This window comes from Sturnira hondurensis, unplaced genomic scaffold (assembly GCF_014824575.4).
Source record: "Sturnira hondurensis isolate 20B ecotype Veracruz unplaced genomic scaffold, ASM1482457v3 Scaffold0004068, whole genome shotgun sequence".
In the NCBI taxonomy this organism is placed as follows: Eukaryota; Metazoa; Chordata; class Mammalia; order Chiroptera; family Phyllostomidae; genus Sturnira; species Sturnira hondurensis.
Window position 1 is genome coordinate 6,924,148 of NW_028076699.1, and position 17,386 is coordinate 6,941,533.

The 17,386-nt window shown below is 36.2% G+C and overlaps 1 protein-coding gene across 2 annotated transcripts in view; it reads left to right on the plus strand.

The window, feature by feature from the left end:
* EPS15 (epidermal growth factor receptor pathway substrate 15) overlaps positions 1 to 17,386 on the plus strand; it is a 131,425-nt gene that overhangs the window by 97,092 nt on the left and 16,947 nt on the right. For both annotated transcript variants that reach the window (XM_037043305.1, XM_037043304.1), the window contains exons 16-21: positions 2,134 to 2,337; positions 4,259 to 4,375; positions 4,605 to 4,695; positions 6,860 to 6,895; positions 7,922 to 8,058; positions 12,637 to 12,706. In XM_037043305.1, the coding sequence (XP_036899200.1) occupies positions 2,134 to 2,337; positions 4,259 to 4,375; positions 4,605 to 4,695; positions 6,860 to 6,895; positions 7,922 to 8,058; positions 12,637 to 12,706 (655 nt within the window). The remainder of the gene's footprint in view (positions 1 to 2,133; positions 2,338 to 4,258; positions 4,376 to 4,604; positions 4,696 to 6,859; positions 6,896 to 7,921; positions 8,059 to 12,636; positions 12,707 to 17,386) is intronic.

Consider the following 17,386-nt stretch of genomic DNA (forward strand, 5'->3'; position numbering starts at 1 on the left):
TTTTCAATGGCAAGGTTGTAATGGGTATTAAAATTTTTATCAATAGTCATGATAAGTGGATGGAGCGTGGGCCTGCGAACCATAGGATTGCGGTTCGATTCCCAGTCAGGGTGCATGCCTGGGTTGTGGGCCAGTTCCCACAGGGGATGCATCAGAGGCAACCATGCATTGCGATTTCTCTCCCTCTCTCCTTCCTTTCCCCTCTAAACATAAATAAATAAAATCTTTTTAAAAATTTATCAACAGTCAATAAAAAAATTTAAATAGAGAATAGAAAACATCAAACTGTACTACGTATAGTAAGGATAAGTATTATTTTGTGAAACTTGTTTCACCACTGTATGTACAGCATACATGTAGGCATAAAATCATATATAAACTATATCTATGTGTCTGTATTGTATATGTGTTTATATGTATACATATACACAGAGAGACATCCAATATATACATGTGTATTTACTGAGTTAGGGTCTAAAATTTCTGGGGAGTAAAGTAAAAAACAAGTTTATAAGCCACTGCTCTATAGTACTAGAACTATACAAAGCACATGTATGCTGCGTGTTACAAATGTGTAGTATCCAGTTTGATAGATGTTTCCTGATGCCCACTGTTTAAATGTATCAGTACAGTACTTGTGTTCATTAAGTGAACATATATTAAGCACTTTCAGCCTGCGTCATTGTGCTAGATGTTGGAAATGCAAAGTTGATACCAAAAGTTGTGATCTCTATCATCAAAGAGCCCAAAGTCTTTGAACTTTTTAAGAATGCATGATTAGTAGAAAGTGAATAAAGGGAAAGAAGTTGATACAGGAGTGGGAGGTGTGGTGTGCTGTGCTGTCCATCATTTACATAGATAGCCCTTTACATTTTACAGAGTTCTCCCAGATGCATCTTTGCTTCATATAATAGATGGTTATTACTCCCTTTTGGATTGAAAAATAGACCTGGAGAGGTTATTCTAAGATCACTGGACTCGGAGGTGACAGAGCTGGATTTACATTTGTCTTCTAATCCAAAATGGTGTTCTTTCCCCAGGTTAGGATTCTGAATGATCTGTGATAAATTACAGATTTCAAATTGAGCAACTTAAAAACCTTATGGGAGAAAATAAGGCTAAGTGAACAGAGCCTTGATTTATGAAATATCAATTGTTCCTTTCTATGTTTGCTAGAAACAAGCATAGCATGGTAATAAATAAAGGGAATTCCAATGTCATTTAAAAAATAAATTTTTTATGAAAAATTAGATTATTTCTTTCGACTAAGAAATATTTTTTGATTCTACCTCCTCAGTTTTTTAAGATATTTATAAATTTATTTTTCTTTTTAGATGTTAGTGTAAATAAGCATTTTTTTCTTGCCACTGGACCCCAACGTGTGTATGTGTTAAAACTTATTGATTCCCAGTCAGGGCACATGCCTGGGTTGCGGGCCAGTTCCCAGCAGGGGACTCATGAGAGGCAACTGTACATTGGTATTTCTCTCCTTCTCTCCTTTCCTTCCTCTCTAAAGATAAATAAATAAGATCTTTAAAAAAAATTTGACTTCCACCCTCTGTCCCAGGAGTATAAAGTCACTTGGATATTGGGATCAAGAAAATTTGAGTGCCTTTTACTCAGCACTCAATGGCTTAGATTTAGAGACTACTTCCTAGAACCCTAGCCCATTAATAAGAAACCCCAGAGCTCATTTGATTTGTCTTCACTCCTGTCTTTCCCAGTAGCAGTGTGGATGGCTCCAAAACCTTGTGTACTCTCCCTTACTTCATCTCTTCTAAAGTTTTCACCACAAAATATTTCTTGCCCTGTCACTTTGCTCTCTTTTTCCCAATATGCTGACCCATCTTTTTTAAATTATACCTTATGAAGGACTGCTAATATGTAGATATTTGAATAAAAATTCTTAGAGCTTTCAAAAGGTATACAAAAGCAAATCCACATGTACTGGAATTTCAAGAAGAGAACTTTTTGGGATGAATTAGTGAAATCTCTTGAGTCATGCTTCATTCCCAGTATATTCTCCTTGTAGGAGCAGATTTATCCTTTACCAAGTCTAGGGGTATAGCCAGTTTTCCACAGCATGTCTTTTGGTAATAAGTTCTGTTTTGTACTCCTACTTTGTATTGGCAGATGCAAATGAAACTGATGGAAATGAAAGAGCTGGAAAGTCATAATAATCAACTAAACTGGTGCAGCAGCCCACACAGCATTCTTGTAAATGGCGCTACAGATTATTGCAGCCTCAGCACCAGCAGCAGTGAAACAGCCAACCTGAATGAGCATGCGGATGGCCAGAGCACCCTGGAGTCTGAGCCTATACACCAGGAGTCTCCAGTGAGTCTAATAGTTCCATAACTTTCATAGTCAACTTCAGAAAAAAAAAATCAGTGCAGATCAAAGTTTTGTTGACATCATGCCTGATATACATATGTGACCTTGCTTTATCTGAGGAAAAAAGATTTTTTTCTTTTGAGAGTGGGAACTAACAGTTCTAAGAGTTTTAACAATTTAAAAATATTATTATAACTGGTCTATTTGTTATCTATCGTGTTTTCAAAAACAGTAGTTCTATAGACAATAACATTTTTAAAGTTTTTCAATACTGTCACCCAAAGCTGAAAGTAATTATTTGCTGTTGTTGAGGACACTTATTTACCAGTTACTTAGAGAGCACTAAGTGCAGGAGAGCTGCTGTGTTCTGTGTGAGAGCCACGGAGACAAAAGACAAGCGAACTCTGCCTTCAGCAGCACACAGTCGGGTAGTGCGACACTGTACGAAAGGGCTTCAGCAGAGGAGACGTGGGGTATGCAGCCTGGAAGGGCTCAGAGAAGATGTAGAAAAAACTGTGCAAGTGACCTTCAAAGTGAGAAGGGGGTTATTAAGCAAAGTAGAAGGTAGTACCTTCCTGGTAGAGAAAACATCATTAGCGTCTGTATGAGATGGGAGAAAATGCGCTGCACAGGGTCATGTGGTTTTTGGAGGTTATCTTGTGATGGTGAGGAGAGTGTTAATAGGAGATGTGGCCCTCTCCTGTGGCACCTGCACTACCTTTGGTACTTAACCAAAATGTAGATGATTGAGTCGCACTCCAAACTTGTTGAGCTAGAGTTTCTGGGGTGGAGCCAGGTACAATATTTTTAAATAAATGCCCTGGGTGATTGTGATGCATACCTGTATTAAAATGACCACTTTTAGGTCAAAAAGGGCCAGAGAGTAGGAAATTTGGATTTATATTGAAGCATTGGGGAATTTATCAAATTACAGTGAGGAGCTGTTTAAGAATTTAAGCAAGAAGGGACAAGATTAAATTTACCTTTGATAAAGGGTGGGAAGTAGATTGGAGGGTGGGACTGACCACATATTAGAAAGACTGTTGGAATGGTCTTTGTGAGGGTTGTTTTAGCCTGAACTTAAGCAGGAACAGGTGGGATGATAAGAACACAAATTTGAGAGGACAGACTTGATTTTATTTAGACAGCACAGTGTTGGACACATTATAGAATATTCTTTTAAGCACCAAAGGTGAAAATTACTAGGTTATTCTTCAAAGACAAAGGGTGGTATTAAATAGAGATTGTTCCTGCCACTTTAAAAAAAATCATTGATTATAGAAAGAGAGACAGAGAGAAAAACATTGATTTGTTGTTCCACTTATTTATGCATTCACTGGTTGCTTCTTATATGTGCCCTGACCAGAAATCAAACCAGCAATCCTGGCATATTGGGATGATGCTCTACCCAACTGAGCTACCTGGCCAGGATGTCTCTGCCACTTCTTAAGCCTTATTATACACTGGTATAAATCCAGAAAGCAATGGAAAGCCCTTGAAGGACTTTTAACCAGAAGGGTTAAGAATAGATTGACATTTTTGATCTATTACTTTGACTGTTATAAGGAGGATAGAATGGAAGGGCACAAAAGCAGTGAAAGGTTAACTACAGTAATTTGGACCTGAAATGACATAAGTGGATGACAGTGAAAGTGAACATGGAAAAAGAAGGTAGGAATTTAAGAGGCAGGAGGTAGACTCAGTAAGACAGAGAGTGCAGCTGAGGAATGACTAAAGGGAAGTAGTGAAGACCTGAGTGAATTTGAAGATCGGTGGTACCATTTTCCAAAGAAGTAGTATAGGACAAGTCACTCAGCGTGTATGTTCTGCTTGTCTTTTCTAGTAATTTGTGGTTATCCTTTGTCAGTTTCCTCTGCCAAGTAGAAAATACATTGTTAGTCCATGTGGCATTGATATTTTGTAGACGAGAAGCAGTCCTGAAACCCTGCCTTCCGGTGTGACTGCTGAAAGTGAAGTGGTGACTGCAGCTGTTACTGAAAAAGTCTGTCCTGAATTCAACAGAGAAAGTCATTCAAAAGAGGTAAAAATAATTTTGCATATAAATGTTCTTATTGCAGGTTTCCCAAGAAGGGTTGTACACTATTTTAGACCAAGGGAAAAGAAAAATGTGTTAAATGAACTTTATGCCATAAAAACATTTGTTATATTCCCATCAGTTGATTTTTCAAAGCATGCTATTTTATTTTAAAATGTTACCTTTTAAATTTTGGTCCCTAAAAATTTTTTTTCTTATTGAAAATTATTTTCAGGAAGATTCATTTACTGTAGAATCAAGTTCACTGACAGATCCAGTTGCAGAGACAAACTTGGATTTTTTCCAGTCTGATCCTTTTGTTGGCAGTAAGTACTCTTATTTTCATAATACAGATTTACCAAAAAAGGCTTTTAAATGTATAAATTGTATAAGAATTAAGGCTTCAATTTTGAGAGCCTACTTGATGTAACAAAAGTAGAGTGGAGAGTAAGGTTTTATATGCTCAGATTTTGGTATTTGTCCTTTTTAGGCAACTAAATCCTAGGACCAAGCCTTTGATTATGTCTTAGGAGCCCGTGAATAAGAGTATGTTTCTTCTTCAGAATAGGGATCAAAAGGAGAGGAGATTGAACACTTTAAGTCAGCCAGCAATTCTTTACTGAAAGTGCCAACACCACGCTTTTAAAACAGTGGAAGCTGTAGTGGGTAGTAGTAGCCTGACCCCTGCCCTTAAGGTGCCTGCAGTCTTAGTGAAGAAACATAAGTTTAATAAATTAAAATACCTGATTGCTAGGGGGTGGGGGGTATAAGGAGGCTAAAAAGTAATGTAAAAAAATACAATAAAATACAACCAGAGATGCTGAAATAAAGAACAAACTGACAATAACCAGAGGGGAGGGGGAGAGGGATAATGGGGGATAATAGGGGAGAGGCCATCAAGGAACAAGTATAAAGGTCACATGGACAAAGCCCAAGGGGGGGTAGGTTCAAGGGTGGGAGGTGGGGAAGGATGGTGCAGGGGGGTGTGGTGGGGTGAAAATGGAGACAACAGTACTTGAACAACAGTAAAAAATATAAACTTAAAACAATAAAAAATTTAACAAAAAAATAAAATATCTGGTGTTGCTGTGAATTATGTTAAATACTATAGTGCTAAAGCTCTTTTTGCATTTTATTTCTAAATCACCTTGATAGGTCAGTTTATATAAATTTTGAAGATGGGAAACTGAGGCACATATAATAACTTGCTCAGAGTCATGGCAGTAATGAGCCTGGATATTAGAACACTTTTTTCAAAAAATCTTATTGAGATATGTAAAAGTGTTAAAAGATACATAAATTGAACCTTTAAAATATACAATTAAATCAATTAAATGGTTTTCATATATTCACAGAGTTGTATGATCATCACCAAAATCTGATTTTGGAACATTTTTTAATCACCCCATAGAGCAGTTCTGTACCATTAGATAGATAGTCACTTATTATCCCCCTAAACCCCCACTCTAGGTAAGAACTAATCTACTTTCTCTCTGTAGAATTGCATATTTATGTAATTATATTTATAATATGTGTTCTGTGTCTGGCTTCTTTCACTTAGCACATTTTTAAGGTTCGCTCATCTTGTGTTGTGCAGTATCTCATTGTGGTTTTGATTTGTATTTTCCTAACAACTAGTGTTTTTGAGCATCTTTCTGCAAGTTTATTGGCTATTTGTATATCTCGTTACTGTTGACTTGTAAGAGTTGTTTACCATTCTTTACTTGTTCTGAATACAAGTCCTGAATCATAGATTGTATATGATTTGCAAATGTTTTCTTGAATTTTGTTGTCTTAATTTTGATGAAGTCTAATTTATTCATTTTTTGTCACTTATGCTTTTGATGTCATATCCAAGATCCAAAGTCTTAACGATTGCTCTTACGTTTTCATGTAAGAATTTTATAGTTTGATCAGTTCCAATTAGGTCTGATCAATTTTCAATTACTTTTAGTATACGGTGTGTGATAGGAGTCCACCCTCATTCTTTTGTATGTGGATGTCCAGTTGTCCCAGCATCATTTGTTGAAAAAACTGTCCTTTCCCCACTTAATGTCTTGGTGCTCTTGTCAGAAATCAAATGATCATGAATGTAAAGGTTTATTTCTGGGCTTAAATCTATAAGACAATTTTTTTACCTCAGTGAAGCTCAGTGTCTATTTTTGAAGTAGTGATGGTAATACCCTTTGCATACTGTTGTGAAGGGTAGAGATTTTGTTAATAAAATTCCTGCTCTCATGCCTGTCTTATGAAGTATAGCTGGCTATAATTCAGATTTGCCTCTTTTATGAGATGTGTTGCTGCTCTTCCTTTACTCTATTATTTTAAAACATCCTAAAGGTGGGTGACATTTATTGTTAGCTACTTTGAGGCAGAGTTAGTGAAGCAAGCTTTAAGAACCTTTGCTTTTGTTTTAAAGTTACCTTTAAGTAATGCTGCCACAATAGTAAATATTATTATTTTGATTTCTGCTCATTTATTTTATCACAGGTGATCCTTTCAAGGATGATCCTTTTGGGAAAATTGGTCAGTATATTATTGAGGTCCATCTTAGCTTTAATTTGATTCTATTTAATTATAAGTTTATGTTGTATTTAGGAATGAGAGATCACAGTTGGGTAGTTATAGTAAATGGACTTGTTATAGGAAATACACTTGTTTTAAATTTAGTTTTGAAACAGATCTGATGCCCCTCTGAGATGTTGTATGTGCTTGGCATTTTCAGAGAGAAAAGTGATAGATTCTTGTGAATTTACTTAACTGTTAGCTTTACTTTTTAAAAAATGACATTAGTGTTTATACTTAGATGCTTTTAGTAATATTTACACTGATTTCTCCTTACTAGTCAAGGATTAGGTGAATATAAGAAGTTATACTACTACAGGGTTTAGAACTTTTGTTTTTCTACGATTGCAGTCTATTTCATTGAATGGAAGAAAAGGAAACATCTTAAAGAATTACTAAAAGACAGGCTTTCTAAGATTTTTGCATCAGAATAAAGCAAATCTTTCGTTCCATTTAGTTGTGCTTTGCAAAGCTGTTCCAAACTATTGGCTGTAACCTTTGAGCTCAGAGGAAGAAACATTTAAAAGTTTTGTTGTTGTTTCTTTACTTAACAATAGCATAGAATAAGGGTCTTAAAATGAGATCCTTTGAAATTATATGCTAATTAAAAAAATAAGTGTTCTGGATGAAAACCGCTTTTATTAAAACCCAAACAAAATTTGTGGTACCCCCTCCCCAGTTAGAACCCGCTTAGAGATGTTATGAACCCTAGCATGCAGGGGACCTTTGTGTATAATTAAGTGTTGGAAATTGGTGTCCTTCCGGTGAATGGTGAACTAGTAGGAAAGAATGTTAATTAAAGGTGTTTAACTAGACGGAACTGTTTACACTTTTTTAAAGATCAGTAGAGATAATAGAAAGTACCTAACCTAGGTTCTTCAGGAACTCAGACTGTCTTTTTATCACTGGAGTTGTCATGCCTTCAGGTGACAGGAACTCCAGTGTAATAGATTTTTAATCTCTCATGTTTGTGCTGTATTTTCTTAGATCCATTTGGAGGTGATCCTTTCAAAGGTTCAGACCCATTTGCATCTGACTGTTTCTTCAAGCAGTCTTCTGCTGACCCGTTTGCCACCTCCAGCACCGACCCTTTCGGTGCAGCCAGCAATAGCAGTAACACATCGGTAAGTGAGGGGGAGAAACTGTTAAATGGGTAACAAGTGTTCTGAGTGAGTTTCTGGAAATAAACAGTGACGAAAGAATCCTATTTTAGGTTACTTCTGATGGGCCATATAAAATTTTTAGTCTCTTTTAACCCATTTAGTTTTTGGTTCAGAGCAGTATTTCACAGCTTGATCACCTACAGGAATTAACTAGAATAACTTTATGCCATCCAAAAATGAAGTCTACTTTTCAAAGGACCAAATATTGTCCCATTGGGTATATTAAAATAAATGATTAGAAATATGTATACCAATTTTAAGTAAAGGTTTTCAGAAATGTTTAATACATATTATTGAAATAATGAAAATCGATTTAAAGGGAAAAACAGTGATGTTTTAGAAAAATAAAATCATTTATGTTATATAGACACATCTGGAATGTTAATCTTGTAAAGAAATGCAAATTGCTACTAAATATCAGACTCTTGAGAATATGCATAGTACAACAGTCACCATTTAATAACCACACACCGTATGATCAGCTACTTCTCATGTGCTTTACATTCATTGTTTCTGATCTGTACCTCGTCAACCTTGCAAAGTAGGCATTGCTGTTTCTATTTTAACAGTGGAAACACTGGGACCCAGAAAATGAACACAACCAAATTCATCAGCCAAGTGCTTATTTGTCTGGAGACTTTAAAAACAAAATCTTTATATCATGGATATTTAAACATATTCAAAAGAGTAATACAATGAAATATTCTAACACACTTTAATGTATCTGTCATCCAATTTTAATAATTTTAGATTCTTTAAAAATTTTTGTTGGGAGGATTATTTTTTGAGGCAGGATTTTCATGTTTATAAGTATACCAGATGCAGAAAAGATCAGTTGAATGACAGGCATTTGAAGCAAAAACTTTATCTTTAATAGTCTTAGATTAAGAATACTTCCTTTGCCCTGGCTGGTGTGGTTCTATGGATTGAGTGCTGGCCTGTGAACCAAAAGGTTGCTGGTTCGATTCCTAGTCAGGGCACGTGCCTGTGTTTCAGGCCTGGTCCCCAGTTCGGGGGCATGTGAGAAACAACTACTTGATGTTTCTCTCCCACTCAACCTCTCTCTATAAATAAAAAAAAAAATTAAGTTTTTGGAAAAGAAGACTCCAAAAGAAGTCAACCTTTTAGGTAGAGACTGTAGTATAGTGATAACCAAAGGGAAGGTGGGGGAGGCAGGTGGAATGGGGTAAAGGGGAGACTTTACTTTGGGTGATGAACACATACAGTATTCAGGTGGTATATTATAGAATTGTACACTTGAAAGCTTTGTAATTTTATTAACCAATGTCTCCCAAATAAATTCAATAAAGTTTTTTTAAAAAATACTTTTTTATAAAGGTAATAGGTTTTGGTATTCTTGAATTGCTTCTTTACTGTCTTTGGTAAGGAGCTATTTGGCCAGGAACTGGTATTTTCCATTGATGTAAAACTGAGCAAATGCTTCCGTAACTGAATATTTGTGGTTTCCACAGGCTACTGGATACTGTGTTTTCCTACAGTGCATAGTTTGCCATGTAGACCCATTTGCCAAATTCTTCTTAAATTGGCTGCAACCTGAATTCTTTTCACTTACCTTATTCTACCCTCTCATTCTTCACTTGTATCATTTAAAGAGCAAGAAAGCCAAAGCAGCTCTTTCTAATTTAAAAACAAAAGAGTCTCCTGTTCCTCTACACTGGTGAACTTTTTCTGCCATTTGTTCTACTTACTTTTTCATTTTTTCTCTCCAGTTTTTGAAAGCAACTTGCCCTTGCTGACAACTCTTAATTTCTCCGTGAAAAGCAAAACAAAACAACACATTGGCAATATAAGAGTAGCTGTTTATCTAATCTATTGTATGTGCCAGGCATAGTGCTAAGTAAGCTCTTACCTCATTTAATCTTCACGATAATCCTATGAGGCTCCTGTTATTATCTTCATGTTTAAGATAAAGTTAATGAGCCCTGGCTGGTGTGGCTCAGTGGATTGAGTGCCGGCCTGCAAACAGAAGTGTTGCTGGTTCAGTTCCCAGTTCAGGGCACATGCCTGGGTTGTGGGCCAGGTCCCCAGTAGGGGGCATGTGAGAGACAAACACACATTAATGTTTCTCCCCTCACTTTCTCCCTCCCTTCCCCTTTGTCTAAAAATAAATAAACAAAATCTTTAAAAATAAAGTAAATGAGGCTTAGAGAGGTTAAGTGGTAATAACTTAATAAATGATAGAACCGAATTCAAACCTTGATTAAAAATCTTTAAGGTCTTCTCCACTATAGTCTAAAATTGAGCTTCATTTCTTTGTAGCTCCAAAATTCTAGATTTTTGTAATCTTACTTAAAAACAAACAAACAAACAAAAAACAGGCCTCTGATTATGCCTCAGTCCTGAGTCTCTCCCCAAAAGTCTTTTCTGTTCCCTCAAGATGGTCTCTATTTTCCAAGGGACATGGTTTTACAACCAAACCAAACAACTGCCGTTTCCTGCTGCCCTAGCTAGTGTGTGGGTGCTGAGTCCTACTGCCAAAGTGGGTGGTGGTTGGCTGATACAGGAGAGACAGTTTCAGTAAGTTAAGTCCTTCTTTGAGGATTTTGGAACATGAATTTTAGTTATGAAAAATTTTTGTACTAAATTGCCTAATTATCAAACTGAGCAAAAATAAAGAGTTCTGTGGCTACTTACTCCTGGGCTACACATCCATTTTCTTCCCTTGCTATCCCAGTGGCATTTTCAGGTGGTCTCACAGTGTATGATGAAGGACTAGAACTTCAACCTGACATGCATGCAGGCATGTTTTTTCTATTTCTTTCTGTAATTGTACACAAAACTTGTAAGCTATTGTTAAAAACCACACCTGCTTGTTTTTCCTTATCTCAAAGTCAAGAGAAGAAGTAATTAATAGTTGGTGACTTCGGTCATCATGTGAGTAACTGTCTCTCACACCGATATTAGGAACCTTGGAAAGTCACTTACTATACAGACCAGCTTTTTTCTTCAATTGCTGTTTATTCATTCAGCAGATACAATCAGAGCATAAGCTAGTGTGCTAGTTTTATAAATAATGTCATTGGCATCAGTTAAAATAAGAACTGTCATATTCAGTTCCAAAACTTCGTTACTGTTAATTCTTTCTGCTCAGAGTTTTAACAGATCCTTTTTTAAAGAAATAATATTCTCAGCATTCTTTTTCTCTTTTCAAATACATTTGTTTTACTTGGGAATTTATAAATTGAGCTCTGCATTGTTCTTTGACACTCAATTATATATCCAAATTCTTTTTTTTTAAGAGACTTTGTTTATTTTAGACAGAGGGGAAAGGAGGAAGAGAGGGAAAGAAGCATCAGTGTTCTGTTGCCTCTGGAGCACCCCTTACTGGAAGCCTGGCCTGCAACCCAGGCGTGTGCCCAGACTGGGAATTGAACTGGCAGCACTTTGGTTCGCAGGCTGGTGCTCAATCCACTGAGCCACACCAGCAAGGGCTCCAATTTCTTGATGATTGGAAATAGATTGAGTCAGAGTAGGAGATAAATATTGCAAAATTCTTTCATGCCCCTCTCACTTGTCTGCCAAGGCTTTTGGATGGCCTCTTACAAATATGCCAGAAATAAACAGTTCAGTCGTCTTCCTAAAGGGACAATTTGTTTGACCGTGATTGCAACCAAAGAGAAGACAACTGGCTTCTGGTAGAGTTCCGACTCTTTGCAGCTACTCACCCTTAAAACTTGATCCAGAGTTTCAAATACATGGCTTATCTGAAAGTAGCAGGCATCTCCCTCTCTCTCTCTCTCTCTCTCTGCCCCCCTCCCTCCTGTCCTCCACCCAGTGCACAAGTGCATGTTTTCTTTAAGGAGAAGAATGTTAAATTGTTTTTAGATAACAAATAGAAAATGGAAATGTAGCATTTTCTGATATTAAGTACTACAATCTGTAAGAGTTAAAATAGCGTGTATCCTAAATGCAACATATCATCCTGGAATAGGAAAAACACATTAATGGAAAAACTGGTGAAATCCAAGTTAAGTCTATAGTTTTGTACCAGTATTAATTCTAGAGTTTTAGTAGCTGTATCATGATTATATAAGATACTAATGTTAGAGAAAGCTGGTTGGAGGGTATATGGGAAATCTCTGTATTATCTTTACAGCTATTCTAGAAATCTAAAATTAGTTTGAAAATAAAAAGTTAAAATGGTGTGCATCTATACAAGTAGCAAAATTATGAAGAAAAAAGAAATGAATACCATGAAAGTCAAGATGATAATTACCTCTGCATAGGAGGGGTGGGGAAGTGATTGGGGAGAAGCACATGAGGACTTCTGAGGTGTTGGCAATTTCATGGGAGGGGATTGCCGGATACTTATTTGGTAAACTGTACATAATCTTTCATGCAGTTCTATGTATCATTTTGATTTAATAAGATTGCAAATTAGGAGGGAACATTGTTCCCTAATGACTTGTATTCCTTAATGAATCAGAGTCTGTAAAGAATAATTTCTTTGTTATGGCAATGAGGTTTCAGCTATGAAATGTTGCCTCACTCAGTCATGGTTTTGTGTAATTTATTTAGGTAGAAACACTGAAATACAATGATCCTTTTGCTCCTGGTGGAACAGTTGTTGTTGCGGCTAGTGACTCAGGTAAACCAATTTCTTTGAACAGTGAACATTGCCCTTTTAAGTTTCTTTCTTTGGTCTCCAAATGTATTTGTCCTATTTACGTATGTATGGCTTTAAAATTATTGCGTAGGTACATCCAATTGTAATCTACTACTAATAACAATGATGACAAGTGTATAAGTATCACTTTCTACTTATTTATTTCATTTGTTGTTCATGTTGAAGATCTTACTAGAATATGTACTATAGCCAATATCAGTATAAACTAGTAATTTTTTTCATATAAAACCAGTTTAAAGTCAGCGTTGACTCTTACAGATCTTGGCCTAAATTTAAAAATTTGTGGTTTCCAGTAAGTTACAGTAATAGCTTTCCATAGTGGATTGGTCCTGTAATAATATAGACAAAAGCTAAATGTTATTTTAGCATCCAATTCTCATGCTTTTTTATGCTATCTAATTTTCCATTTATCCTTTTAATAACCTTTAAGTAGTATTCCTATTTAAAGATCAGAAAACTGAGGACCAGAAGATCAAATAACTTAATCAAGGTTCTATAGCTTACTGGAGTTGAGCCAAATGAAGCCTAGATTTAAATCTAGGTCTGACAGAATCTAAAAGCTTACTTAACTAACTCTGTTTCTTTCTAATTATTCATTTAAAAATAAAACAGACCAGCTATTATGTAGGAGGGCTGGGAATTAGAGGGAAGTAAACTGAAACAAGTAAATATTTCAATATCATGCTGAAAATAGAATGCCTTATTTTTCAGATGGAAATAGGGTAAGTTATTCAGTACACAAATTTGTTGATTGTAACAAATTGAGTATTATGAACATAGAGAAAGAAAGTAGAATTGCCTTCACAATGTGGATTTCTTATACTTTACAAATTGTAACAAGATGAGATTTATTAACACTGCGCTGTTTATGTATAGGTTGAAATTTGACTTAGAGCCTGAGTGGCAAGAAGAGGAATGTAAAAAGCAGATGTGTAGAAAACAAGATTTAATGTAGTACAGAGTGTTAATTTATCCCAAAATTTAGAATGACAGCAAATATGATTTCTAAAAGGCTTATTGTAGTAACAGTGGTTAAATTATGTATTTTTGTAAATATGTGTACTCTTTTAGACTCTCCTTATTGAACTGGTGAATTAATATAGTGCTAGGGATATTATATAATTAGAAAGGATAACATAAAATAAAATAAAAGGTTAATAAACTGTAAACATTTAAAGGAAAGCGCTTACCTCCAGTTAGGCTAAATCATGAATGATTTTTAAAGCTGAGGTGGTTTTTATGGTATGCCTTGAAAGAATGGGCTAGGGTTTTGAATAAGTAGCTATGAAAAGAGACCATGTAAAGCAAAGAGAGTAACCTGAGCAAGGACTGGAGGCAGGACATATAAGGCATGTTCAAGGAAAAAACAGACATTTTGATAAAGCTTATATAGAGAGGATTAGTCAGGCTAAAGCTGAACTGGTAGCTTGCAGTCTTACTATAGAAGGTTTCTGTTGCCTTTGTTCTTCTTCAATTCCAGTTTCTGGCTCATTTCCGGTGAAGTGGCAGAATAAATACCACTGGGAGGGAGCTAAGATTTATTCTCATTAACCGTGACGACACCATTTATTGAGCACTTGCATAAGTAGCACTCCATGTGCTGTTTTTCCATGTGTGGTCTCATTCAGTTTTCACACGTGGAGCTGTTCCACAGGGTTAAAGAAGGGGTAATAGATGGACCCAGTGGGGTGCATCTGAGGGCTCTGGTTTTCCACTGACCTCTTTGGTCATTCCTTGTGTCTCCTTTGACCTCTTTGGTCATTTCTTATGTCTCCTTTGCTGGTTCTTTCTATTAAGATGCTGATGTATAGCTCTAGCCACATCTTTTTTCCTGAACTCTGGACTCATATACCCAACCACCTGTTGGCATCTCCACTTAAATGATCTGCTAGATATATCTAACACAACATGTCCAATAACACTGAATTCCCTATCTTCCTTCCCAGACCTGCTTCTCTTAAAGCTTTCTCCACCTTAATTTATGGTTATTTCATCTTTAATATTGCTAAGACCTGAAATATCAGAGTCATCCGTGGTTCTTTTTCTATCACTCTATCCTTAGCTGTAAGGAAATCTGTCTGTCTTCAAGTTATATCCAGTAAAAGCCTTACAGTGGCCTGTAACTTTCTAATAATCTCTCTAATGAGCATGCCCTTTCCTTACTCTGCTTCAGCCACAGTGTCCTCTGCTACTGCTAAGACAACGGGCTGGTATTCCTTAGGCTCTTTGCCCTTGCCTGTTCCCTGTTCCCTGTTCCCTGTTCCTGGGCTGATCTTTCTTCATCGCTCCACACGATGTGTTCCATTACCTCTAACAGATCTTCACCAAACTGTCACTCCAGTGAGGCTTACTCACCCTATTTAACATTTACAACTACCACCATCCATCCCAGCAATCCTACCTTACAATTATTCTGTACCCTTTCTTCTTTCATTACAGCTAATTTACATTCATTTACAGCATACAGTACAAATTACATTACATTCTGCCTGTTCATTTACAGCATACAGTACAAATTACTTTGTTTTTCTTTTATCTATCTTCTTCCACTGGATTTTAAGTTCCATAAAGGGAACCTGGATCTTTGTATTCACTGATGTAGTCCAAGAACATTAAACCATGTGTGGGCACATAATACTACTTAATGAATGGGTGAATAAATTACTCTCCTCACAGAGCATGTGATAGTAGCCCAGTGGGTGAAAATCTTGAGGATGGGGTATATTGTTTATGTTGTTCTGATAAGTGGGTTTTTAAAAATATTGTGGTAAGATATATATAACATAACATTTACCATTTTAAACATTTTTAAGTGTATGGTTCAGTGGTGTTACGTACATTCACATTGTTGCTCAGCCATCACACCCACCCATCTCAAGAACTTGTTTTATCGTCATAACCTGCAATTCGACACTCATTAAAGAAAAGTTCCCCATTATTCCTCCTGCCAGGCTCTGGCAACTACCACTTATTTACTTTTTGTATTTACTTACTTCACATTTATTTATGAATTTGACTACTCTAGATACCTCACATAAGTGGAATCATACAGTATTTATCTTTTTGTGACTGGCTTATTTTACTAAGTATGGTGTCTTCAAGGTTCATCTGTGTTGTAGCATGTGTGAGAATTTCCTTTCCTATTAAGACCAAGTAATATTTTATTTTATGTCCATACCACATTTTGTTTATTCATTTATACTTCCGTAGACTCTTGGGTTGCTCCCACATTTTGGCTATTATGAATAATGCTGCCCTTTGTATTAGTATACAAATATCTATTTAAGTCCCTGGTTTCAGTTCTTTTGGGTATATACCCCAAAGTGAAACTGCTGGATCATATGGTAATTCTCTTTTTTCATTTTTTGAGAGACTATCATACTGTTGTTCATAGTAGCTATACCATTTTAATTTTTTTCAATTAATTTTAGAGAGAAGGGAAGGGAGGGAGAAAGAGAGGAAGATAAATATCAATGTGAGAGAGAAACATCAATCAGTTGCCTCTCATAAGCAACCTGACTGGGAATGAACCCGCAACCTTTCGCTTTGCAGGATGACACCCATCCATCTGAAGCCACACCAGTCAGGGAAGCAGCTGTACCATTTTACATTCCAAGGGTTCCAATCTCTGTACATCCCCACCAGTACTTACTACTTTCTGGTTTTTTGGTAATAGCCATCCTGAAGGGTATCAAGTGTTATCTCACTGATTTGAGTTACATTTCCCTAATGATTAGTGATGTCGAGAGCATCTATTTGTGTGCTTGCTTATTGGCCATTTAGATAATCTTCTTTGAAGACATGTCTATTCAAGTACTTTGTTCATTTTTCATATTGGTTGTTTGCTATTTTGTTATTGAGTTGTAGGAATTCTTTATATACTTTGGATTTAACTTATGAAACATATGATTTGCAGATATTTTCTCCATTCCATTGGTTGCCTTTTTCTTGTGTTGATACTGTCCATTGGCGCACAAATTTTTTCAAAGAATATTTTATTTATTTATTTTTAGAGAGAGAAGAAGGGAAGGAGAAAGAGAGGGAGAGAAACATCAATATGTGGTTGCCTCTTATGTGTCCCCTACTGGGGACCTGGCCTGCAACCCAAGCATGTGTTCTGACTGGGGACTGGCGACCCTTTGCTTCACAGGCCCGAGCTCAATCCACTGAGCTACACCAGCCAGGGCAAAATTTTTTAGTTTTGATGTAATTCATTGTGTCTGCTCTGTTGCCTGTGCTTTTAATATCACATGCAAGAAAGTAGAGCTGTGTATGTCATGTAGTTTTCCACTATGTGTTTTCTAAGAGTTTTATAGTTTTAAATCTTATATTCAAGTCCTTGATCCATTTTTTAATAATTTATTTTTTATCGTATTTTTTTATTAGTCTTTATCCCCCCTTACGCCCTCTCCCACCTCTACCCATCCCCCCATGATCCATTTTGAGTTAAATTTCATATATGTTTTAAATTTCATATATGTTTTAAGGTCCAACTTCATTCCTTTTTCATGTGACTATCAGTTTTCCCAACACCATCTATTGAAAGGACTTGCTCTTTCTGCACTGAGTGGTTTGGCGTCCTTGTAGAACATAATTTGACCATATATGCAAGGGTTTGTGTCTGGGCTTTCTAACCTGTGT